At 35.0% G+C, this 27,564-nt stretch overlaps 1 protein-coding gene across 3 annotated transcripts in view; it reads left to right on the top strand.

Moving 5' to 3' along the window:
- Positions 1-27,564, top strand: part of IFT140 (intraflagellar transport 140) — a 198,496-nt gene that overhangs the window by 40,329 nt on the left and 130,603 nt on the right. For all 3 annotated transcript variants that reach the window (XM_031945786.1, XM_031945784.1, XM_031945785.1), the window contains exons 9-13: positions 7,808-7,956; positions 11,101-11,304; positions 11,667-11,739; positions 19,560-19,651; positions 27,219-27,346. In XM_031945786.1, the coding sequence (XP_031801646.1) occupies positions 7,808-7,956; positions 11,101-11,304; positions 11,667-11,739; positions 19,560-19,651; positions 27,219-27,346 (646 nt within the window). The remainder of the gene's footprint in view (positions 1-7,807; positions 7,957-11,100; positions 11,305-11,666; positions 11,740-19,559; positions 19,652-27,218; positions 27,347-27,564) is intronic.

The raw sequence follows: 27,564 nt of genomic DNA, 5'->3' as shown, positions 1-27,564 counted from the left end.
TAATATAGTTATAACTGATCACATAAAGTTCACCCATCTGATAAAGGCCTCATTTCTAAAATATATAGAGAATTGACTAAAATTTATAAGACTCCAAGCCATTCTCCAATTGACAAATGGTCAAAGAATATGAACAGACAGTTTTCAGATGAAGAAATTAAAGCCATTTTTAATCATATGAAAAGGTGCTCTAAATCACTACTGATCAGAGAAATGCAAATTAAGACAACTGTGAAGTACCATTAAAAACCTCTCAGGTTGGCTAACATAACAGAAAAAGAGAATGGCGAATGTTGGAGGGGATGTGGGAAAAGTGGGACGCAGATATATTGTTGGTGGAGTTGTGAACTGATCCACCCATTCTGGAGAGCAATTTGGAACTATGCCCAAAAAGTTACCAGACTGTGCATACCCTTTGATCCAGCAGTGTTTCTACTGGGGTTAAATCCCAAAGAGATCTTAAAGAAGGGAAAGGGACCTGTATGTGCACGAATGTCTGTGGCAGGTCTCTTTGTAGTGGCCAGAAACTGGAAACTGAGTGGACGCCCATCAACTGGAGAATGGCTGAATAAATTGTGGTATATGAATATTATGGAATATTGTTGTTCTGTAAGAAACAATCAGCAGGACAAATACAGAGAGGCCTGGAGAAACTTAAATGAACTGATGCTGAGTGAAATGAGCAGAACCAGGAGATCATTATATACTTCAACAACAATACTGATGAGATGAACCAAATCAGTTCCATTTGTTCAATAATGAAGAGAGCCATCTACACCCAGAAAGAGGACCGAGGGAACTGAGTGTGATTCACAACATAGTGTGATTCTTTTTGTTGTTTGTTTGCATTTTATTTTGCTTCTTTTTTTTTCTTGTGTGTTATGACAATTGTATAAATATGTATACATATATTGGATTTAACATATAGTTCTACTATGTTTAATATATTAGACTACTTGCCATTTAGAGGAGCGAGTGGGGGGAAGGGAAAATTGGAACACAGGCTTTTTCAAGAGCTAATGTTGAAGAATTGTCCATGCATGTGTTTTGAAAAATAAAAAGCTTTATTTATAGTTTAAAACGATAAAGTTCACCCAGACTCAGGAAAGTACAATAAAAGCTTTGAGGTCCAGCATGTCAGAGAATGGGATTTGTCAACAAATCTAGTTAACAAAAATTTAATTTTTACTGTAATACATGATTCCACTGTCATTGCTTCTCTCTTTAGAAGCAAAGAGAGGTGATTCACACATTACTAAGTCATAGATTTATAAGTGGACATTAGAGATAATTTAAATCAACCCCTTTATTTTATTTTTTAAAAAACTGAGGCCCAGAGAGATTAAATGACTTGCCCAAAGTCTCACAGATAATTGATAGAGCTACCTTTGTTTGTTAAAAGCACTGTGAGATAACTTTTCTATGAACTGTATCACACCTCATATCTCTTCTGATTAATCTTAGAAGGGATATTATCAAAGATTCATACAGAGGGATATCAGAAATATTGATTTTATTAAGCTTTCTGGGTATAATGTATCACCTATACCAGGTGGGTTTATTTTTTTTTTTTAATAATTTTAACAGTATCACATTATATGGACACGTCTGCCCTCAAATGATTTCTTTTTATGATTACCATAATCTTCATTATCAGCTTCTTGAGTCAATAAAATGGTACTTCTTGAACTTACCATTAGTAAGTTGTAAAATTATATTTATGCTACTATTAAAGGCTAATCAATGGTCTCTTTTTAAAATACTTTGTTGCTATTCTTAAAGAGTGGTTTATGAAAGCAGTTAAATTAACTGTTCTGTTGAGAATAGGATTGCTAGTACAAGAAAAATCTACTAATTTTCTGAGTTGTTTTTTTATAGATTTTTAGTTGGATCATAATCTTTACTACTTTTGGCATAGCATGGAAATATTTGATATTTATATATAACATTCAGTATAGTAATTTTTAAGCCTTAAACTTCACAAACACTTTTGAGATGATATGTATTATATGCAATAATACAGACATGCTCAAATTTTTATTGATATCTTAGTTGCCTTTAAGTAGAGTATATCCTCAAAAGTTCAAGGACTACAAAAAACTTAATAGAAATAATTGTCTATAACTTCAAAGAATAAAATATGTGGTTGGCACATGGATGCAATGCCATTTTAAAACTCAGCTTCTTTAAAAAAACTCAGCCACTTAAGAGGTTCACATGGAGAAGCTTTCAAAGTATTATATAAAACTAATTTACTTAGTCAGTGCCATATCAATTAAACTACCAAAAATTTATTTTATAGAGCTAGATATTAAAAAATTCATCTGGAAGAATAGCATGTCAAGAATATCAAGGGAATCGAACAAAAATGTGAAGGAAAATGGTCTAGGTATACCAGATCTCATACTGATTTATAAAGTAATAATCGCCAAAACAATTTGATACTGGCTAAGAATTAGAGTGGATGAGTAGTATAGATTAAATACACAGTATATTGTAGTAAATGACCATAGTAATTTAATTTTGATAAACCCAAAGAATCTAGCTTTTGGGACAAAAGCTCACTATTTAACAAAAATTTCTGGGAAAACTGGAAAACAGTATGGCAAAAACTAGGTATAGACCAACATCTCCCATTTTGTATCAAGGTATAGTCAAAGTGGATATTTGATTTAGACATAAAAAGTGATACCACAAGCAAATGAAGGGAGCATGGAATAGATTATCTCTTAGATCTGTTGTAAGGGAAGAAATTTAGGACCAAACAAGGAAAGAGACCATTAAAAATGTAAAATGAAAAATTATGTCATTAAATTTAAAAGGGTTTTGTAAAAATAAAACCAATGCAACCAAAATTAGAAGAAAAGAAGAAAATTGAAAAAAAAATTATAGCAAGTACTGATAAAGGCCTTATTTCTAAAATATATAAAGAGCTGAGTCAAACTTCTAAGAATATAAGTCATTTCCCACTTGATAAAATGCTCAAAACATATGAACAGGTCATTTTTAGACAAAGAAATCAAAACTATGTATGGTCATATAAAAAATGCTCTAAATCACTATTAATTAGAGAAATGTAAATTAAAACAGCTTCAGCGTACCACCTCATATCTATCAGATGGGTTAATGTGACCAAAAAGGAAAATGATAAATATTGGATGGAATGTAGGAAAACTGGGAGATGCTGATCTAACCATTCTAGAGAGCAATTTAAAACTCTGCCCAAAGAAGCTAAGAAACTACATACCCTTTCATCCAGCAATATCACTACTAGGTTTGTATCCCAAAGATATTTTTAAGAAAGGGAAAACAAGGACATAATTGTATAAAAATATACAACTATGTATATTTTTATAGCTGCTCTTTATGTGGTGGAAAATAATAGGAAATTAAATATTCCCATTAGTTGGAGAAAAACTAAAGTTGGGGGATATGATTATAATGGAATATTACTATGCTATAAGAAATGATGAAAAGGATAATTTTAGAAAAACATGAAAAGACATGAATTGATTCATAATGAAGTGAGCAGAACTAGTACAGAATAACATCAATATTATATAACTAACTCCTGTGAATGACTTAGCTTGTTCACAGTAATACAATGATCCAAGATAATTCCAAAGGACTCGTGAAGAAAAATGCTGTCCCCTTCCAGAGAAAGAACTGATAGAGACTGAATACGGATTGAAGTATCAATCTTCTCTCTTCCCTCTTCCTCCCTCCCTCCCTCCCTCCCTCCCTCTCTCCTTCCTTCTTAACTTTTTTCTCCCTCCCTCGCGCCTTCATTTTTCCTTCCTTCCTTCCTCCCTCCCTCAATTGGGGAATGATTTGTATTCTTAGAAGTTTGACTCAGCTCTTTATATATTTTAGAAATGAGGCCTTTATCAGTACTTGCTATAATTTTTTTTCCTGTTTTCTTCTTTCCTTGTAATTTTGGTTGCATTGGTTTTATTTTTTCAAAACCCTTTTTAATTTAATAACATAATTTTTCATTTTACATTTTTAATGGTCTCTGTCCCTTGTTTGATCCTAAATTCTTCCCTTAACAATACATCTACCTAAACTAATCTATTTATTTAGCGCTATACCAATCAGACTTCCCAAAAACTGTTTTGATGACCTAGAAAAAATAACAACAAAGTTCATATGGAAAAACAAAAGGTCAAGAATTTCAAGGGAATTAATGAAAAAAAATCAAATGAAGGTGGCCTAGCTGTACCAGATCTAAAATTAATTATAAGGCAGCGTTACTAAAACTATCTGGTATTGGCTAAGAAATAGACTAGTTGATAAATGGAATAGGTTAGGTTCAAAGGACAAAACAGCCAATAACCTTAATTATCTAGTGTTTGACAAACCCAAAGACCCCAGTTTTTGGGATAAGAATGCATTATTTGACAAAAATTGTTGGAAAATTGAAATTAATATGGCAGAAACTAGGCATTGACCCACACTTAATCCGAACCAAGATAAGGTCAAATGGGTTCATGATCTAGGCATAAAGAATGAGATCAAAATAAATTGAAGACATAGGATAGTTTACCTCTCAGACCTGTGGAAGAGGAAGGAATTTATGACCAAAGAAGAACTAGAGATCATTATTGACTACAAAATTGAAAATTTTGATTATATCAAATTGAAAAGTTTTTGTACAAACAAAACTAGTGCAGGCAAGATTAGAAGGGAAACAATAAACTGGGAAAACATTTTTACAGTCAAAGGTTCTGATAAAGGACTCATTTCCAAAATATATAGAGAATTGACTCTAATTTATAAGAAATCAGCCATTCTCCAATTGATAAATGGTGAAAGGATATGAACAGACAATTTTCAGATGATGAAATTAAACTATTACTACTCATATGAAAGAGTGTTCCAAATCACTATTGATCAGAGAAATGCAAATTAAGACAACTCTGAGATACCACTATACACCTGTCAGGTTGGCCAGAATGACAGGGAAAGATAATGCAGAATGTTGGAGTGGATGTGGGAAAACAGGGACACTGATACATTGTTGGTGGAATTGTGAATACATCCAGCCATTCTGGAGAGCAATTTGAACTATGCCCAAAAAGTTATCAAACTGTGCATACCCTTTGATCCAACAGTGTCTCTACTGGGCTTATACCCCAAAGAAATACTAAAGAAGGGAAAGGGACCTGTATGTGCCAAAATGTTTGTGGCAGCCCTGTTTGTAGTGGCCAGAAGCTGGAAACTGAATGGATGCCCATCAATTGGAGAATGGTTGGGTAAACTGTGGTATATGAATGTTATGGAATATTATTGTTCTGTAAGAAATGACCAGCAGGACGAATACAGAGAGGATTGGCGAGACTTACATGAACTGATGCTGAGCGAAATGAGCAGATCCAGGAGATCATTATATACCTCAACAGCGATACTGTATGAGGATGTATTCTGATGGAAGTGGATTTCTTCAACAAAGACAAGATCTAACTTAGTTTCAATTGATCAAGGATGGACAGAAGCAGCTACACCCAAAGAAAGAACACTAGGAATGAATGTAAACTGCTTGCATTTTTGTTCTTCTTCCCAGGTTATTTATACCTTCTAAATCCAATTCTCCCTAAGCAACAAGAAAACTGTTTGGTTCTGCAGACATATATTGTATCCAAGATCTACTGTAATCTATTTAACATGTATAGGACTGCTTGCCATCTTTGGGGAGAGGGAGGGGAAAAATCGGAACAGAAGTGAGTGCAAGGGATAATGTTGTAAAAAAACTACCCTGGCATGGGTTCTGTCAATAAAAAGTTATTTAATTAAAAAAATATAAAAAAATAAAATAACTATATGTGGTAGAAAAAAAAAACAATACATCTAAGAGGTAATCTATTCCATGCTCCCTTGATTTGCTTGTGGTATCAATTTGGAACTCAAAACTTTTTTTTTTAATGTTAAAAATCATTTTTACATGTCATTGGAGAAAAAATAAAATATTACATATATATGTATATATATAAAACTTTAGTACTTATATCAATATTAGACCACTGGACTAAGAATCAAATTATTTTGGGGTTTGGGGTTCAAATTTTATGACTAATAAGTCATGTCCATTTTCTGAACCTCATAAATAATACCAAGAAATTAGATGACCTCTTAGGTTCCTTCCAGTTCTGAAATGTTAGGATTCTAATTCTAATTATTAGCTTTCTTGTCAATAGTTCTTCCAGTCCCTCTACATTTTTCACTAAGAAAATATTTGATCCAGGTGATCAGAATTTTTTTTTAGTTTTTTTTTCAAAATATATACATAGTTTTCAACATTCACCCTTGCAAAATCTTTTGTTCTGAATTTTTTTCCTTCCCTTATCTCCACCCCATCCCTTAGATGGCAAGTAATCCAATATATGTTAAACATGTGTAGTTCTTCTATAGATATTTGTACACTTATCATACTGTACAAGAAAAATTAGATCAAAAAGGGAAAAAATGAGAAAGAAAACAAAAAGCAAGCAAACAACAACAAAAAAGAGTGAAAACACTAGGTTGTGATCCACACTCAGTTGCCATAGTCCTCTCTTTATGGGTGCAGATGGGTCTCTATCACAAGATCATTGCAACTGGTCTGAATCACCTCACTGTTAAAAAGAGCCGGATCTATCAGAATTGATCATCGTATAATCTTGTTGCCCTGTACAATGATCTCCTGGTTCTGCTCATTTCACTTAGCTTTAGTTCATGAAAGTCTCTCCAGGCCTCTCTGAAATCATCATAATGAGGTTTAGGTTTGGGATTCCCTTTAGTAGGGAACCAAATGATAAGGTCTAGATATAGGGAACCAAAATGAAATGAGGGTTTCTGGTGGTCAGGGAGTTAAATGATAAGGAATAGTGCCAGGTTTGGCGTTCAGGGAACCAAATGGAAAGGTTTGGCTCCCCTGAAACTCCTTGGAATTCAGTGCAAGGCTAGGGAGTTTTGGGGACTCCCTTCTGGTGGTGCAGAGATTTAAAGGAATGTAAAGAGAATGTAAAGGAATTTACAGACCCAAAAACCTAGATTGATAAAAGAGGTTTATCATGGGGATTGGTAGTAAGGTTAGAAATCCTGACACAGAGATATAAAGTCTGGTTAGGGAAATAGGTGAGGATAAAGAGAGTATGGCACTAGAAAAGAATATTGTTCCAATGGGCAGAGGTTTGCATGGCATAGCATGGCAGGTTTGGAATCTCTGCAAAGACAGGATTTTAGATTGGCTCTTTTATAATAGGGGGCTTTGGCTACAAGCTGAAGGGGGCTCGTGGGTGGAGCCCCAAGTTGGCTCATGGCTGGGTTTCAGCTTGAGCTGGAATTTGAATTGAATTCTATGAGTTTCAGGACTGAGCTGACCCCACTCAAGATAACAAGGGTGAAAATGTTTGCAGGCCCCGAGGAATGGAGTTGAAGGAGATTTTCTCCTTCAAGGATTTTCAGAGTTTTGGGGTCCCCTCTTCAAGAATTGTTAATAAAAATATCATTTATTGAAACAATGAGTTGTCATCTTAAGAGTTCTAGAACAACAGAAATTTAGAATTGGAAGAAATATTTAAAATAATCTGATCTGATCTCTTCATTTCATAGTTAAGAGAACTGAAACCAAAGAGGGGAAATGACTTGTTTAGGATCTCAAACCTAGCTTGTGGCAAAGTAAGGACTGCTAATGATGGCTGTCAGTAGTGTGTCATCTTTGAAACAACTTCATGAGATCAGTAGTAGTATTCTTGACTTCCACTTCCATTTACTTTGTTTGCATTTTTCCCTTATGCTTAATTTTTTAACTAACTTTTTTTAACCTCAGGTCTTCTGGCAGCAGGTACCAATAAAGGGCAAGTTGCTATGTGGAAGAAAGTGCCAGTCAGCAACCAGAACTCTCAGGTCCTGGAAGGCAAGGACAAGTGGACTCTGCAAACCCCAACTGAATTGGAAGGGAATATCACTCAGATAAAGGTCATTGAAATGTTTATTTTCAGTCTACATGTTTAAGATAAAGGATATTTTTTTTTCAAGTTATTCCATTTAAAAACATAACTCCTTGAAGATGAAATAAATTTTAATTTCACAATTAATAATTCCTATGCAAATCACTCTATAAAATTTTTAACTAACCAGAATGTAGTTTAAGCTCTTCCTTTTAATAATTCTTTCTGAATGTCTTCATGTATATGTTCCATGTCCTCCCAACTCCCCATCACCACCATCTTCCCCCTTCAAAAAATTATCAAAACACAGTTTTCAAATTTTCTAGATACTGGCAGAATGAGGTAAATGGTCAACCCTGGAGATTTTTTTTTTTTTTGCTAGTTGAAATGAAAATGCAAAACTGAGATTGATCAAGTGATGCCAATAGTCAAGTAAAAAAACATTTTAAAGCACCAATTTGGTGCCAGATACTGTGTTATGCATTGGGGGTAGAAAGAGAGGCAAAAGACAATCCATGGCCTTAAGGAGCATTTAGTTAGTTTAATGGGAAAGACAACATGTAAATAACTATGTATATATAAGATATAACACAGGATAATTTGGAGATAATTTCAGACATAAGATAGTAGTATTAAGGGAAACATAGAATAACTTCTTTAAAAAGATGGCATTTTAGCTAAGACTTGAGAAAGCCAAGGAAGGCAAGAGGTGGAAACAAAGAGGGAGAGAATTCTAGGCACATGAATAAGTCAGTGAAAATATACAATTGGAAGGTGGCTTTTCTTATACAATGAACAGACAGGAGGGCAATATAGTGGGATCACAAAGTAAATCGGACTGAGTAGGTGTTGGTGGTTGTCCTTTGTTCTCAAATAACATCTCGGTGTAGGAAGAAGAAAGACAAACTCTTCATATGAACCTGAGGAATGAAGGAAATAGTGGCAGAAGGCATCTAAGTGATATGAGATTAGGAGGAGGGGAGAAAAAGTAGCTTTTGGGGAATGATTTCAGGTTTGTTTGTTTGTTTTTTAGTAAAATAAGAGGTAGAATTCTCAACTGGGGAAGTGTGGTAAAACAGTGTCTTGGGATGTTTAAGGAGATTTGATAAACTGAGAGTGTTTTAGGGAATATCAATATTTATGTTGCAGTCCCCTAGCAATGAAAATAGGAGTTGGAGATAGGCATTAAATTCATTGAGGAAGGAAGGAGAGTATCCTGGAAGCTGCCATGAAGGAAACTGAGTTAAGTAGTCTCTTTTCCTTCAAGCTTGTACAACTCCACAACAGAGGAAAGATGTTTTATGTCATATGATTTTTGATAACCCTTTAAATCCTGAGAGCAATTTGCTTCTGAAAAAAATTTTAAAAACTTAGATCCTTCAAGGAGTTTGTCTTTTAAAACTAGGAAGAACTTAAGCCAGAGATTTAGAATTTAATTATATTCAAATTTGTAGACATTCATTCCTATTTTTAACCTCTTGATTTGACTTCATCTTCTATTATATTGATGAAATATAATACTCATTAATGGATTATGAGATAAAGGTGAAAATATATGAAACGATTCTATTCTGTGGATGACTGACAACAGGGAAAATAATTTGACAAAATCCAAGAGTCTATTAGACACTTGAACCCCTATAATTAAAGCTAAATTTCCCAGATTTCCTTTTGACCCCTTCCCATTGTTTAGACTGCAGGGGTCCCTCAGACTTTTTAAATAGAGGGCCAGTTCACTGTCCCTCAGACTGTTGGAGGGCCGGACTATAATAAAAACAAAACCTTTGTTTTGTGGGCCTTTAAATAAAGAAACTTTATAGCCCTGAGTGAGGAGGATAAATGTTCTCAGCTGCCGCATCTGGCCTGCTGCTGTAGTTTGAGGACCCCTGGAGAGCATATTGTGTTAGATAATCTATGTGGATGATTTTAAATTAAGGATTCTTAACCTGAATACATGAACTTTTAAAGATATTTTGATAAGTGAATTTCAAAGGACAATTGGTTTCCTTTCTAATTTTGTGGATTTTATTTATTCATTTAAAGACATTCTGAGAAGTGATCTGTACGCTTTGCCATACTTCCACAGGGATCCACAACATAAAAAGGGTTAAGTTATATACATTTAAATACAAAGGACAATATTTAGTCCTGATTTGAGGAGGCAACCCATCTGAGTTAGGTTCCTTAAAAAGCTGAAGAAATTAAAATTTCAAATCACAACCTTTTTAATTGTTACATGGATATAATAGTACCATTATTTATAACATTTATGAAGCAGAAAGAAAATTTACGTTAGCATGTGCTTAAGATTTTGATAAGCATTTGTGACCATATTTTGTAGGAGACTAAACAAAGGAATTTTTCATCAACAATGTAGTTTCTGTACAAAATTGAAATATTATATACATCAAAGATATTATTTTACTGATTAAGAATTCAGTTACATCTTTGTATATCCACGGTCTTATAGATGTAAAATTTAAGAGACATTTTAAAGATTTTTTTTTAAAAGAATATATAGTTTGCCTAGTTGTTTGTCTACAAATGACTCCTTTCTTGAGATCAGAAATGTACATTCTGTAACTTGTGTATAAGCTGTTACCGGATAGATAGAATAGCAGTTATAAAATAAAGAGATTTCTTATGAAATAATATTTTTTTAGACATAAAAGCTTATTTTATTCTGATTCAATGAACTTCAGCAAGTCACTTGACCTCTGTTTGCCTCAGTCTATTCACCTGTAAAAATGGGAATAAAAATAGCAGCTACCTCCTAAAGTTTTTATGAGGTTGAAATAAGCTTATATTAGTAAAGTACCTAGCACAGTACCTGGCACAGAGTAAGGCTTTATTCTTATAATGAACAAATAAACAAATGCTTATTTTCTCTAGGAGTATCTATCAGTGTATTGAAGTCAAAGGAATCCTTTCATCATTACTTAGGGTTTTTTTCAACTGCTTTTATGTTTATGCTTTAAAATCAAGAAACAATTTTTCTAGGGTAAACTTCTTGGTTATCCTGAGATTGGAGTAAATGTCAGCAAATCTGACTTTTCTAATCACTAGAAAATTATTTATTAACTATAGATGTTAGGCATAAAGCATGTTCCCCTTATTATCTCTCTGTTCTTTTTCAAATTCCTCATCTTTGTCTTTCACTATTCAAATGCAGTGGGGCTCCAGGAAGAACCTTCTGGCAGTGAACAGCCTCAGCTCTGTGGTCATCCTCAGTGAGCAGGCAATGTCGTCCCACTTTCACCAGCAGGTGGCAGTGGTTCAAGTATCACCGAATCTCCTGAACGTGACCTTCTTCTTCACCGGAATGACATATAGCCTGCGCACAGAGATGCACATCAGTGGAACTTTTGCCACCAAGGTAATAAGAGTAACCCTTCATCTTGAATTAAATGGAGCAATTCAATTTAGAATAGATTCCCAGGAGGAGTATTATTTTCTTTAAGAATGACAATGGCCATTCCCAACTCCACTCATGCTCTCAGTTAGCATCTTTTCATAGACACACAGATAATCTATCATCTCTGCACTGAAAGTTATATTAAAAAGGTGAGGCTATTTTGAATAATGTAAACCCAGTCTTTGTCTCTGTTATATGCATGAGGATACACAAATAAAAAGACAAAGAATGGAAAGAAATTATCAAACCATAGAGATAAAAAAAATTTCCAATGTAAGGGCAGAATTGCACTTTAAATTTTTTTCCTGAATTATTCTTTTCAGGATGCTGTTGCAGTCTGGAATGGGAAACAAATTGCTATATTTGAGCCCTCTGGAGCTTCATTACGAAATGCTGGTAAGGTACATTTCTTTTCGAAAGTGAATAAAGTTCCAAACTAATTATTTTATCTTTCTGACAAAGTTGAGAGTGATTGTACTCGAATTATTATCTTTACATAAGAGAAAAGTGCAGGGGATGATGTCAGAGATTTTGAAATAAGGGAAGAGGAAAAGTTCATATCAAATGACCTAAATTTACTAGAAAAGCAAAATTCTTAGCTAAGGTGGGACAGGGAACAGAGAGGCTTAAAAAGAAAAAAGCAGGTTTGGAGTTGTTTCTGTGAAGAGTAAGGGAGGGGAAAATACTGCTTGTTGTGAGGAGAGGCTACTTGAAGTTGGATAACAAAAAGTTATAATAAAAATATCCCATTACATTCAGCCATTTTTCAAATCGATGGCTACCTACTTGGTTTCTGATCCATTTTGTTACAATAAAATAATGATGCTTTAATTATTTTTGTACATATCAGCCCTATCTCTCAATTTCCTATCTCTTTGGAAGTATGAACTCCTACTAGTTATTTCTGGGTCAAAGGGTATGCAAAGGTTAGTGACTTTTATTTAGTGTGCCACTTCAACTTACTTTTCAAAATGATTGGATTAATTCATAGCATTCCAACAATATAGTAATATTCTTGTTTTTCTATGGCCCCTCCAAGAGCTACTATTTTCATTTTTTATCATCTTTGTCAGTCTATTGGGTTGTGAGATGGAACCTCATATTTGTTTTAATTAATGCATTCTTCAAGGAAAGTTATGAATATGTTAAAAACCAAATGATAACATTGACTATAGATTAAGAGAAAACAATTGATTGTAGACACAGCAGTCAGTTCAGAATCAGTGTCTATGAACAGTCAAAATATCTACTGTTAAGGTAAAAATCTATACCTAATTGGAATAAATAATAGGATGAGAAGAAAACAAAAGTTCTTTGTTGACATAAACAGAACAATTGACTTTGTATAATAGGAAATGATCAAAAGTCAAATCATAGATTCTTATCATCAGCATTTCTTAGAGAGGTAAAACTACAACAAAAAGGCCAAAAAAAATTGGAGAACCCTTCTTGCCTAGCAGAGTCATTTGGCAACTAAGGGCAATACCAGTTCAGAGAATGTGCTTAATTAGAAAACATGGAAGAACATAATGGAAAATTTGGGGTGGCATTACCTCACAAAACCATGTAAATCAATAAAGAGGAAAATGTAATTGCAAAGAGCTTGACATGAAAGAACCCCAAGAATATTTGTAGATGAAAGTGAAAGGACAACCAATAGACAAAATGAAAGAGAACTTTTGATATTGCTATAAACTCATCTGTGTTATAGAGAAGCAACTTCAGCACTTTTTCATATGTGCTGATATCAAGTTATACCTTCCCTAGGCTGTCCTTGGGCAGTTGATTTTTTTAACTCAAATGTAGAACTTGACTTTCACTCCCTTATAAGATTCATCTTGTTAAATCAGCTATACCCAGCGAAAGAACTCTGGGAGATGAGTATGAACCATTACATAGAATTCCCAATCCCTCTATTTTTGTCCACCTGCATTTTTGATTTCCTTCACAAGCTAATAGTACACTATTTCAAAGTCCTATTCTTTTTGTACAGCAAAATAACTGTTAGGACATGTATACATATATTGTATTTAATTTATACTTTAACATATTTAACATGTATTGGTCAACCTGCCATCGGGGGAGGGGATGGGGGAAGGAAGGGAAAAATTGGAACAAAAGGTTTGGCAATTGTCAATGCTGTAAAATTGCCCATGCATATAACTTGTAAATAAAAAGGTATAATAAAAAAAAAAGAAAGAGACTCATCTTGTTAGACTCAGTCTATCTTTTAGCCTGACATATCTTTTCGGAATCTGACTGTGTTGTGAATTGACAGTGGCACTTAAGATAAAGTCATGAAGAGTATCTGAATCTAACAAAATACATACAGAAGAAATCTGACCTGGGACTTACATAATTTTAAAAATTAATTAATTTGTTTATTTTATTATAGTTTTTTATTGGCAGAACATATGCCTGGGTATTTTTTCAACATTGTCCCTTGCAATCCTTTCTGTTCTAACTTTTCCCTTCCTTCCCTCCACCCCCTTCTCCTAGATGGCAAGCTGTCTCATACATGTTTTTTTTTTTTTAATTAATTAGTTAATTTATTTAATAGCCTTTTATTTACAGGTTATATGCATGGATAACTTTACAGCATTAACAATTGCTAAACCTCTTGTTCCAATTTTTCACCTCTTACCCCCCACCCCCTCCCCTAGATGGCAGGATGACCAGTAGATGTTAAATACATTAAAATATAAATTAGATACACAATAAGTATACATGACCAAAACGTTATTTTGCTGTACAAAAAGAATCAGACTCTGAAATATTGTACAATTAGCTTGTGAAGGAAATCAAAAATGCAGGTGTGCATAAATATAGGGATTGGGAATTCAATGTAATGGTTTTTAGTCATCTCCCAGAGTTCTTTTTCTGGGCATAGCTAGTTCAGTTCATTACTGCTCCATTAGAAATGATTTGGTTGATCTCGTTGCTGAGGATGGCCTGATCCATCAGAACTGGTCATCATCTAGTATTGTTGTTGAAGTATATAATGATCTCCTGGTCCTGCTCATTTCACTCAGCATCAGTTCGTGTAAGTCTCTCCAGGCCTTTCTGAAATCATCCTGTTGGTCATTTCTTACAGAACAGTAATATTCCATAATATTCATCTACCACAATTTATTCAGCCATTCTCCAACTGATGGATATCCATTCAGTTTCCAGTTTCTAGCCACTACAAAAAGGGCTGCCACAAACATTCGTGCACATACAGGTCCCTTTCCCTTCTTTATAATCTCTTTGGGATATAATCCCAGTAGTAACACTGTGGATCAAAGGGTATGCACAGTTTGATAACTTTTTGAGCATAGTTCCAAACTACTCTCCAAAATGGTTGGATTCGTTCACAACTCCACCAACAATGCATCAATGTCCCAGTTTTCCCACATCCCCTCCAACAATCATCATTATTTTTTCCTGTCATCTTAGCAAATCTGAAAGGTGTGTAGTGGTATCTTAGAGTTGTCTTAATTTGCATTTCTCTGATTAATAATGACTTGGAGCATCTTTTCATATGACTAGAAATAGTTTCAATTTCTTCATCTGAGAATTGTCTGTTCATATCCTTTGACCATTTTTCAATTGGAGAATGGCTTGATTTTTTTTTTTTAAATATGAACTGTTTATTGATAAAATCACAGATTAAGTATTAAAGCATTTTCATAATAAACTGTTTTAGGTCTGTAATGACACATTTATTTTAACTTTTGCTTCATCAGCTAAAACATTACCTTTTTTTTTTTTTTTTTTTTTTAATAGCCTTTAATTTACAGGATATATACATGGGTAACTTTACAGCATTAACAATTGCCAAACCTCTTGTTCCAATTTTTCACCTCTTACTTCCCCCACCCTCCCTAAATGGCAGGATGACCAGTAGATGTTAAATATATTAAAATATAACTTAGATACACAATAAGTATACATGACCAAAACATTATTTTGCTGTACAAAAAGAATCAGACTCTGAATTATTGTACAATTAGCTTGTGAAGGAAATCAAAGATGCAGGTGTGCATAAATATAGGGACTGGGAATTCAATGTAATGGTTTTTAGTCATCTCCCAGAGTTCTTTTCTGGGTATAGCTAGTTCAGTTCATTACTGCTCCATTAGAAATGATTTGGTTGATCTCGTTGCTGAGGATGGCCTGATCCATCAGGACTGGTCATCATCTAGTATTGTTGTTGAAGTATATAATGATCTCCTGGTCCTGCTCATTTCACTTAGCATCAGTTCGTGTAAGTCTCTCCAGGCCTTTCTGAAATCATCCTGTTGGTCATTTCTTACAGAACAGTAATATTCCATAATTTTCATATACCACAATTTATTCAGCCATTCTCCAACTGATGGACATCCATTCAGTTTCCAGTTTCTAGCCACTACAAAAGGGCTGCCACAAACATTCGTGCACATACAGGTCCCTTTCCCTTCTTTATAATCTCTTTGGGATATAATCCCAGTAGTAACACTGCTGGATCAAAGGGTATGCACAGTTTGATAACTTTTTGAGCATAGTTCCAAACTACTCTCCAAAATGGTTGGATTGTTCACAACTCCACCAACAATGAATCAATGTCCCAGTTTTCCCACATCCCTCCAACAATCATCATTATTTTTTCCCTGTCATCTTAGCCAATCTGACAGGTGTGTAGTGGTATCTTAGAGTTGTCTTAATTTGCATTTCTCTGATTAATAATGACTTGGAGCATCTTTTCATATGACTAGAAATAGTTTCAATTTCTTCATCTGAGAATTGTCTGTTCATATCCTTTGACCATTTTTCAATTGGAGAATGGCTTGATTTTTTATAAATTAGAGTTAATTCTCTATATATTTTGGAAATGAGGCCTTTATCAGAACCTTTGACTGTAAAAATATTTTCCCAGTTTATTGCTTCCCTTCAAATCTTGTCTGCATTAGTTTTGTTTGTACAAAAACTTTTCAGTTTGGTATAATCGAAATTTTCTATTTTGTGATCAGTAATGATCTCTAGTTCTGCTTTGGTCATAAAGTCCTTCCCCTTCCACAGGTCTGAGAGGTCTCATACATGTTAAACATGTTAAAGTATATCTTAAATACAATATGTGTGTATATATTTATACAGTTCTCTTGTTGCACAAGAAAATTCGGGTTTGGAAAGGTAAAAATCACCTGGGAAGAAAAACAAAAATGCAAGCAGTCCATATTAATTTCTGGAAGTTTACAAAATTTTGAAGGCATACAGTAATTGATTTTTAAGATATCAAAAATAGATCTTTTCCAAAAGAGAAGAAAAGACCTCAGATGATTTTTGAAAGGTGACTAAGAAAGCAGGGAGTGCTAAAACAGTTTACCATCTTTACAAAATATCTGAGAATGTTCTATGGGTGTGTCCAATGTATACATATTAAAGATATATCAAGGAAACAGTTTTTTGCAGTTGATTTTCTACATATCATACATAAATTACATATTTTTATGATTGCGTATTCATAATAACACAACTAACACAGAGGAGAAGACAGCATAATATTCCTTCATGTCTATTGTTTGTTGACTTTTTTTAAAATATGCATTTGGTAAAACAAACGCAAACTTAAAGAGTCTTCCCAAACACATTTGTTAAAAATCAAATGGGGGAATTTTATGACAAATTCAACCATGGAGATAATTTTGTTCATTGATCCAGTCAACAACATAAAAATTCAAGCAAGTCATAAAATAGGAAAGGTATTCTACTAAGATATCTAACAGTATTACGAAGTATATCCTAAGCCAAATCCAAATGGACTGTAACTGGTAGCAAGGGTCTTCAAATTTTCCTAATTACAAATGACATTACACTAATTTTACCATGTCTTGAAGCAGCATTTAATCTGTTACTTCAGTGATATCCATATTTAATTTGGCCTAACCAAACTAATTTCATTTAGAAGATACTGGCTTTTAAAATCATCCATGCTTTTTTAAAAAATGAAAAATTAAAGTTGCTGAGATTACAGCATGTGTTTGTCCCTTTGAATTAATGATTAGTCCATTAGGATATATCTATCTTGAAAATGTGCTATACATAGGCAGTGACCTAGGCACAATACTAGACAGGAGAAAAAAATATAGCTAGATTTCATTTGGAGGATTTCTAGTAATCCAAGTTGCTCACTACTACAAAAACCAATCTTAGAAAGACAAACGAATGGTATCTTCCTAATGCTATGTGACTATGAATCATGGAATATGATTTTCTGAGGACAGTTCCATTCTGGATGGCACCTTTTTAGAAAGCATGTTGACTGCTTGAAACATGTCCTGAGAAGGGCAGATGGGATGGTGAGAGGACTGGGTACCATGCTATGTTCAAATTGGCTAAAGGAATTGCCAATGTTTATTCACTTGAAGAAGAGAAGTTTTAGTGAAGACATTGGAATTACCTTCAAGCCAAGTTAAAAAGAGATTAAAATTGTTCTGCTTGGTCTCATATAGCAGTAAATAGTTTTGGACTCTGATTTAAATATCTTTAGTGGAAGCAAATGGAGAAAATAACTGGGGAGATAAGGCTCATGTCCATGAAAGAATGAATAAAGTTGTCATATAATAAAGTATTAATAGATTCAATAAATATATAAGTTGAGTATCTACTCCATTCAAAGCATTTGGATAGGTCCTATGAGAAATATGAAGACATAGTCTTCAACATTGTACGAAACAGAACTTAAGGATCTGGGTTTTTAAACAAGTGCTCCTTCACATTTTTATGAATGACTTGGAGGAAGACATAGTATGATTATCTAATTTTCAAATGTCATAAAGCCTAAATCCATAGCTAACATGTTGAACACCAGAGCCAGGTCCTTGAAAGATTTATATGGACTAAAAATTTGGGACAAACCTAATAAATAAAAAAAAACTTAATAGGAATAATTGGAAAGTCCTTCTGGGATTCAAAGCATTATCTAGAATATTATAGTATAGTCAGAAAATTTATTAAACACCTATATGCCAGGCAGTGTCTTATACACTGAGGTTATAGGTACAATTAAGGAAACAACTACTTATAAGGAACTTACATGCTAATCAGTACAAGTGCATCTGGAAATACATACAGAATAAATGTCAAGATACTAGATACAAAGTAATTAAATATAAGGAGAGAAAGAGAAACAGAAAGAGACAGAATTGGTCATCAAGGGACTCAGAAAAGGCTTTATTGAAGAGATGGTGCTTGAATGAACTGCATCTTAAAGGAAGGAAGATTTTCTGTGAAGCCTAAATGAGAAAGGAGTGACTTCCAGCAAGAAGGAGGACAAGGCCTGCAGACCAGAGATGAAGGATTCAGTATGAGGAACAGAAGAAAGGCCAGTTTCACTGGATTTTTAGAATGCAAGAAAGGGAGTAATGTTTGATGAGACTGAAATAATAGGTTGGGGTGAGATTTATGAGGAGATTTAAAAGCCAAAAAGAATTTATATTTTATTCTATAGATGTAGGGAACTATTGGAGTTGTTTGAACAGGGAAGTAACATGGTTCAAATGTGCACTTAACGGCAGGCATGGAGAAGATGGAATGGAGAAGTAGGATATTTGAGGCAGAGAAACTGATTTCTTAGTAAGATGCTGTAATCATCTGACAACTTCTAAGAACTTGAAGTGACTGAGGGACTAGAGAGAAGAGATCAAATGTGAGAGCTATTGTAAGATACAAACAGCAATATTTGTTGGATGGATGGGATAAGTAAAGTGAAAAGTCATAGATTTTTCTGAGTTTGAAAAACTGGGAGACCACAGGGTAGTGTTCGTTTGAGAGAACCAGAGAAATTTAAAAGTTCTTTTTTTGGAAATAATTGAGTTGTATATAGCGATACTTAACTTAGATTTGTTGCCTTATTTCAGTTAACTTTATGACACCTTGTATTTTTTTCTCTTTCATGGCCACTGTTAACAAAACTATATCCCTAGTTATCTTTCCAAACTGTAATCTGTTTGAAGGCTTAGAACATTTCTTGGACATTTTTAATATCCATCATAGCACCTAGCAGTTTTCAACAAATTCTAATAGAAATATGGAATCTCAGAGTTGGGAAAGACCTTAAAGATTATCTCATCCAGTCCTTACCTAAAAGTCTGATTGATAATGCTATTGTAATTGTACCATAATTCAAAAGAGAAAGAAACAGAAATGTTGAATAATTAATCACTGTAGTTCTGAAATACTATTTTTATTTTTTTAAGGTTCCTTTTTATGTGAGTCTCCTGTGCTGGCAATGCATGAAGAAAATGTTTATACAGTGGAACCAAACCGAGTTCAAGTTCGCACTTGGCAGGTAAATTGCTGATAAGATGGAAGTGGAAAGTATTGATAAAAGAGTATTAGAGTGGAAACTTACTTCTGAATTGTACCAAAAACTGTTCATATTTTTTCATATCCAGTTCATCTTATGTTTCAATTTTTAAAATGTATATTTGATTGTTTTAGACAAAACAAACCTCTATTTCTTTTCAGTAAATTATGTTTTGCATCCATTCATCTTTAATTTGCACTTGCTGTTTATAAAATCACCTTTGTCTCATAGTTATGCGTTACATAAGAAACTTGCTTTCTGTAAAATACAAATGACCACAGATCCTTAAAATATCAGCTCTTAACCTTTTTTTTTTTTTTTTTTTTTTTTTTGGTTAGCAGTTTACTATAGTAGGGCAAAAGAACCCTCTAGGTTCTATAAAGAATTAAATGTCAGGATTGAAAGAATAGTTGGTCCTAGGACTGTAGCCTTTCCTAGTGGAAAGGGAAGATATCTTCTGGCTCTGAAGTAGGAAGTTTTCTAAAGCAGATCTTCCTTCTCCTAACCCCCAACATATTAATATCCTTTAAATTGGTGCTTCTGGCTGAGCATGAAATGTCTGGCTTTGTTTGTCCAGTGAGAAATTGGAGGAGAGAGGCTGAATTCTGGTTGGGTCAGAACTAGAGGTTTGAAAGAAAGAATTTATTTTTTTGATTTTAAATTTTTTCCCCGTCAATAGTATTTTATTTTTCCAATTACCTGCAAAGAAAGTTTTCAATATTCAGTTTATAAGATTTTGACTTGCAAATTTTTTCATCCTCCCCCTAAAACAGTAAACAGTGGGATCTAGGTTATACATGTGCAATTAGTCATTTTAAATATATTTCTATATTTGTCATATTGTGAGAGAAAAATCAGAACAAAAGGAAAAAATCTCAGAGAGAGAAAAAGCAAACAAACAAAAAGGTGAAAATAATATGCTTTGTCTCAGTCCATATTCAGTCTCCATAGTCTGGATTCAGATAGCATTTTCCATCCCATCTAATGAAATTGCCTTGAATCATCTCATTGTTGAAAAGAGCTAAGTGCATCAAAGTTGATCACATAATCTTGTTGTTACTGTGTACAATGTTCTCCTGAATCTGCTCACTGAACTCAGCATCACTTCTTGCAAGTCTTTCCAAACTTTTCTGAAATGGAACAATAATATTTCTTCATATCCATGGACCACAACTTATTCAGCCATTTCCAAACTTTTGAGCATCCATTCAGTTTTCATTTCCTTGTCACCACGAAAAAGCAGCTCATTTTTGAAAGGAAAGGCAATGCTTGAGGGAATAAAAGAGAGGAGGAACAAAATTTTTTAAGCTTTTCTTATGGGCCAGGCATTGCATTAAGCATTGTAAGCATTGTTATTTCATTTGATCTTCACAGTACCCATTAGAGGTAAGTGCTGTTATGAACCCCACTTTACATTTGAGGAAATTATAGGCAGACCACATTTAAGTGATGTTTTTGAGGCAAGGTTTGAACTCAGATATGTCTTGACTCCAGGCTCAGTGCTCTGTCAATTGTACTTTTAGCTGTTTCTAAACTCCATATTTGGCGTTGCCTTCTATCTACATATCTGAACTTTCACAGGCAGTACAGGGATAGGTATTTTTTCCCATATGTGCCTTTCACTGTTAACAAAACACACCACTAAAGTGGAGGCAGTAATGAGACAGGTTTGACTCTCACTGCCATATGGAGCAACAACAGACAGGTGCTTACATCGAGTACTTGCTCACTGAATTGAGGTGATTAAGAATCTTGATGGATGTCTCAGGATTCTGATATCTCTTCTCCAGTCTCCATTGCTATGATTATAATATGTTATGCTTAACCTGTCCTCCTAATCTAGGGGCAGTCTCAGATAAAAATCACAAAAAGCTGAGTCAGTACTGATACATTGTTGGTGGAATTGTGAATACATTCAGCCATTCTGGAGAGTGATTTGGAATTATCCTTAAAAAGTTATCAAACTGTGCATACCCTTTGATCCAGTAGTGTTACTACTGGGCTTAAGAGATACTTAAAGAAGGGAAAGGGACCTGTATGTGCCAAAATGTTTGTGGCAGCCCTGTTTGTAGTGGCTAGAAACTGGAAAATGAATGGATGCCCATCAGTTGGAGAATGGCTGAATAAGTTGTGGTATATGAATGTTATGAATATTATTGTTCTATAAGAAATGACCAGCAGGATGATTTCAGAAAGGCCTGGAGAGAGTTACATGAACTACGCTAAGTGAAATGAGCAGAACCAGGAGATTATATATGGCAACAAGACTATATGAAAATCAATTCTGATGGACATGGCTCTCTTAACAATGAGATGAACCAAATCAGTTCCATTTGTTCAATAATGAATAGAACCAGCTACACCTAGCAAAAGAACTCTGGGAAATGAACGTGAACCACTACATAGAATTCCCAATCCCTCTGTTTTTGTCCGCCTGCGTTTTTGACTTCCTTCACAGATTAAGTGTACATTATTTCAAAGTCCAATTCTTCTTGTGCAGCAAAATATGGATATATATATATATATATATTGTATTTAACATATACTTTAACATATTTAACATGTATTAGTCTACCTGCCATCTGGGGGAGGGGGTGGGAGAAGGAGGGGAAAAATTGAAACAAAAGGTTTTGCAATTTTCAATGCTGAAAAATTACCCATGCATATATCTTGTAAATAAAAAGATGTAATAAAAAAAAAGAAAGAAAACTATGATCTTAGATCCCACAAAAAATAGCTAAGTCAGTGACCAGGGTTTAATGATTCCAAATAGCATTTAATTCGTTTGGAAGGACAACATGTGGTTTTCTACTTTTAGAAGATGGAAAAGAGACCATAAGAGGCTTATATAACCCCTTGAAAGGACACGTTGGCATCTTGAGAGTTTGTGTGGTTGCACTGTGGAAGCCTTAGTCTAACTTCACCTAATGGATGAAACTTTCCCAATATGCTCCGCACTGCTTCTAGTTCCTGATGCTCTTGGAAAATGTTAGCTTACCTAGAATTTTTTAATCGACGTATTAGTCTTTCTTCACCTTTCTGATACTATACTTTCTTTGGAACCAGCCTATGTTAGATAGCAGTTTAGGGAAGGGAAATCATTTGGGTCATTTAGTCTTAGTAATTATTAAGTGTTTAGCACTTATGCATTTTTCTTACTACTATAATCTCTGGCTTTTATGTTATTCTTTTTATGATAGTCTCATAAAATGTGAAGGAGATGGAATGGCTTTTCTTTTTTAGATTTCAAAAAGGCTAGATGTCTGTAATGGGCAAAAATAGGCATTAAATTATAAGGGGGAAGCTATTTCTGGTGCCAAGCATTCTACACCCTAGAAATAGTCTGAGGCTTGAATAGTTCAGCTATGTAGGAGATAATGACTTTGCCCCAGAGCACCAACTACTTCAGTAGCTTTATGCCCAGACACTCCTCTGCATAAAATCCCACAGGAATCTGAAACTTGGGGTGGTCATCATCAAATAAAGTGGAATTCCTTGCTGAAGGAAGTCACCTTTGACCACGATGGTTTGTTTAGTAGGAGAGGCTAGACCTTTCATATCCTCCGCCTTAAGGTGACAAACCTCAGAATGGATGAAAGAGGAGGTTGGCCTCTGCCAAATGTCATGGATCTTGTTGGAAAGTTTTCATATCCCAGCTGAAAAGAGAACTTGAAGGCTCGAAGGCATACAGACTATAGTTGTCCTTTAAAGACTTAAGCCCAGAGAATCCACAGATGCTCCCTTCAGCAGAAACCAGGCCTTGAGGAAAGGTAACGATTCAGCAGTCTGTCTGGCCCGACAGGGGAAGCTGCAGTCCAGCACTCAGTGTCCTGTCTGTGCCAGTCTGGTAGTGCCTGCCTAGTGCCTGAAGGCCCTCCCTGGCTGAGCCCTGGAGAAGGCCAGCAGGCAGCTATGCCCCGCACTTAGCCTCCTCCCGCGGCCCAGAGGCAGCAGTGAGGCTGCACATGGAGGAAGGAGCTAGCCAGCCAAGCATCCGGGGCCTGCTGACACTCCTCACGTACCCCAGAGAGAACTGGATGAGACTCCTCCAGAAACAAAGATGGTTCAGAGCCCCAAGACACCATAACCACTGGGTGCTGCCCACATCTATGCTTCGTTACCATCCTTTGGGGAATGCTTCCTTCACAGGTTGGATCGGGGAGATACTATAGCCCAGGTTTGGGGAAACACATCTTGTAACTTGTTCTTGCTAAGACACTTGAGCAATTGGCTTTTATGACAAGCTGATTGAGTGTGTTGCCTGAATATTAAGGGGCTACATACAAGTGAGAGTTCATGAGCTATAGTGTTATGGTCATCCCTAGACTCCTGGGAGTGGGAGTAGCCTTCCATCTGGGGTCCTAACCCGTCATTGCTGGGGGGTGAAAGTGGGGAGGCTAAGTTAGAGAGGGAACATGACATAAAAATATGGTTATTTTTTACAGAATATACTATTGAGACCCAAATAACAGTTTATATAGTATTTGAACTTGCTTAGGAGATAGAAAACTGGGAGATAAGTCAGGGCAGCTAGATGACTCATCTTCCTGAGTTCAAATCCAGCCTCAGACACTTACTTACTAAATAAAATAAAACATAAAGAAAATGCATTGTATTAACAATTATAAAAAAAGCACATAAAAGACTTTTTAAATCATGTGCAAACCAAGATTAGAAGGAAATCAGAAAGTTGAGAAACAATTTTTACAGCAAGCATCTCTGATAAAGGCCTCATTTCTCAAATATATCGAGAACTGAATCAAATTTAAAAGAATACTAGTCATTCCCTAATTGATAAGTGGTCAAAGAATATGAATAGGTAGTTTCCAGAAAGAGAAGTAAAAGCTATCTATAAACATGATTATTGATCACTATTGATTAGAGAAATACAAATTAAAGGAACTCTTGAGATGGCCACCTCATAGCAGATATATGACAAAAAAAGAAAATGATAAATGTTGGAGAAAATGTGGGAAAACTGAGACTAATCTGTTGGTGGAGTTGTAAACAATCTAACCATTCTGGAGAACAATTTGGAATTCTGGTCAAAGGTCAATCAAATTGTGTCTTGATCTAGCAATAGCACTACTATTTCCGTCTCCCAAGAGATTTTTTTTTTAAGAGGGGGGGGGAAAGGGGTATTTGATATTTATAGTAGTTCTTTTTGAGGTAGCAAAGAATTGCTAATTGAGGGGATGTCCATCAATTGGGAAATGGCCAGACAGGTTGTGATATATGAATGTAATAGAATACAATTGTACTATAAGAAATGCTGAGCAGGTGGATTTCAGAAAAACCTAAAAAGATTTACATAAACTAATGGTGAATGAAGTGAGCAGAACCAGGAGAACATAGTACATAGTAACAACAGCATTATACAATGACCAACTATGAACCACTTAGCTATTCTCAGCAGTGCAAAGATCTAAAATAATTTCAAAGGACTAGGATGAAAACTGCAGTCAACCTCCAGAGAAAGAACTAACAGAATATGACTGCAGATCAAAGCCTATTACTTCCTTTATCCTTTTTGTAGCTTTTTTCTTTTAGTCTTTTTTTTCACAGCATAACTAATATGAAAATGTTTTACATGAATGCACATATATAACCTATGTCAAAATGCTGGCCCATCTTAGGAAAGGCAGAAAAAAATTTGGAACTCAGAATTTCTTTAAAATGCATGGTAAAATTATTTTTACATATAAATAGAAAAAAATAAAATACTATTAAAAGTCATAGTGTAAAGGATAATGAGATGTAGATTTTTAAAAATTTTCTAATGTTTCAAACAAATTCTAAATCCAGTCATACTAGAAGATCATAGGAAACATACATAAATATTGCTAGGATAATATTGATGAGGTTTGGTGCAGGACAAAGAGTTGGGGGAACCTCTTCTGGTCAGCTCAGGTCCTTTGTAAAAGAATTTACGAACCCGAAAAGTTAGACTGGCAAAAAGAAGTTTATTGGCAATGAGAAGTCAGCTTTTGCTAGGAGACTGACTTCCGAGTGACAAAATCCTCACAGAGAAGTAAAGGTCTTGCAGAGGAGTCCTGGCAGAGAGATAAAGAGGGGTTAATGCTGAGAAAAGGGTGTCTTCTCAGGGGACAGAGGTCCTCACAGGCAGCTGTGCCAAGGAGAAGTCTCTTGGCCTAGCATGATTTCTGTTTTTGGGTCTCTGCAAAGAATGAGTTTAAAATTGCTGTTTTTTATAAGGAAATCTGAGACAGAAATTTCAACAGAATAAGATTCCCTCGGTGCTGTCACTGTCCTCTGTTATGGGCCAGAACTCTTGAAACAAAGGATTCTTACAAGGTATTAAATCAGTGGAATTGATAGAGACAAAAGTTATCCAATTTATCATGGTTCAGTATGATTGATCTGATCCTACAAGGAGATGTTATGGGCCAGAACTTGAAACAAGGTACTAAGTGGAATTGAGGAGACAATGGTTAAATATAGTTTAGCATTGATTTAATTCTACAACAAATAATGGTTTCCCAGTGATATAATGATTGGTGTATACTCAGTGTGGAGCTTATAAGCTAGAAGCTCTCAGGGCCAAAGAAGACAAGTGCACTAGAAGCTCTCAGAGGCTCAGACAGATTCATTCCATCTTCCACCTTTGTGGTGGCTGAAGACTGAAGCACAAACCTTTGGATTCAGAGAGATTCAGAAGCCAGAGAAGGCAGGCAGGAGCTCAAGCTCTGGGAACCAAGGAGAGAGAAAGGCCTCTAAGAAAGCTAACAGGGCCCCCAAGAAAGGAGACAAGACTGTGAAGGACAATAAAGGATTTGGACTTTAACACCTATCTGTACTTGTGGTGATTACTGAATTAAAACAGAGGCTGCCTCCAGAGACCCCCAAGAAAAGCTCAACAGAGAACATTACGTTTTAGAGAGAACTTTACAGCCCCCAAGCCTAAATTTCCAGTAGAGTGGGATCATTTACTGGGAATGATCCTGAGCCACTTTTCAATTCAATAGAGATCTATAGCTTACCAAGATAACAGAATGAAACCATTTATCTTGATTTGCTGAGGCAAGCCTCTCCCAAAGGAGTTTCTCCAGAGTTCAAGGAGAATTTCTCCCCTTTAAGGAGTTTCTCAAGCATTTACCTCATGACTTCCCCTAGGTCAGGATAGTTTTGGGGTTCCCTCATCAATATGAACCTAAATTGAACTCCAATGGATAAAAGAAATTGAAGCAAATATAAAATTCCTCCTTTCTCATTACTTTCTAGTAATCTTTGTTAAAACACATATATCCAGAGGTCAAATTAAAATGAACTCTGAGTTACAATATCAATCACCTTAAAAAGGAGTTGCTTTACTTCACCTTAATCTTTAAAGAGAGGAATGAATTGCCTTAATTTTCAAAAAATATCATACCTAGATCCCTTTACCAGATATTTAGTGTAGAATATTTACAGTAAAACCTATGTATCCAGAAAGTCAAATGAAGTGGAATTTCCTGACTGACTGATAAGAATACAAAGCACCCTTCTTTAAGTTCCTGCAGTGATTTTTTTCTTTTTCTTTTTTCCTCAGGGGACTGTCAAACAGCTGCTAATGTTTTCGGAGACAGAGGGAAACCCATGCTCCTTGGATGTCTGTGGGAATTTCCTGGTTGTAGGAACAGACTTGGCTCACTTTAAAAGTTTTGATCTCTCGAGAAGGTACTGTTGATGCCCAAATAAGAGTTTATGTAGTGTTTGAATTTGATTAGGAAATACTGGTAAATAAGCCAGGGCAGCTAGATAGAGCACTGGGCCTGAATCAGGAAAACTCATTTTTCTTCCTCAGACACTTATTAGCTAGGTGACCTCGGATGAGTCATTTAACTTACTTTGCCTCAGTTTCCTCATGTGTAAAATGAGTTGTAGAGGAAATGGCA

The sequence above is a fragment of the Sarcophilus harrisii genome, chromosome 1 (genome assembly GCF_902635505.1).
Source record: "Sarcophilus harrisii chromosome 1, mSarHar1.11, whole genome shotgun sequence".
Taxonomy (NCBI): Eukaryota; Metazoa; Chordata; class Mammalia; order Dasyuromorphia; family Dasyuridae; genus Sarcophilus; species Sarcophilus harrisii.
Note: the sequence above shows the minus strand (reverse complement) of the source record. Positions and strands in the feature narration are given on the sequence as shown.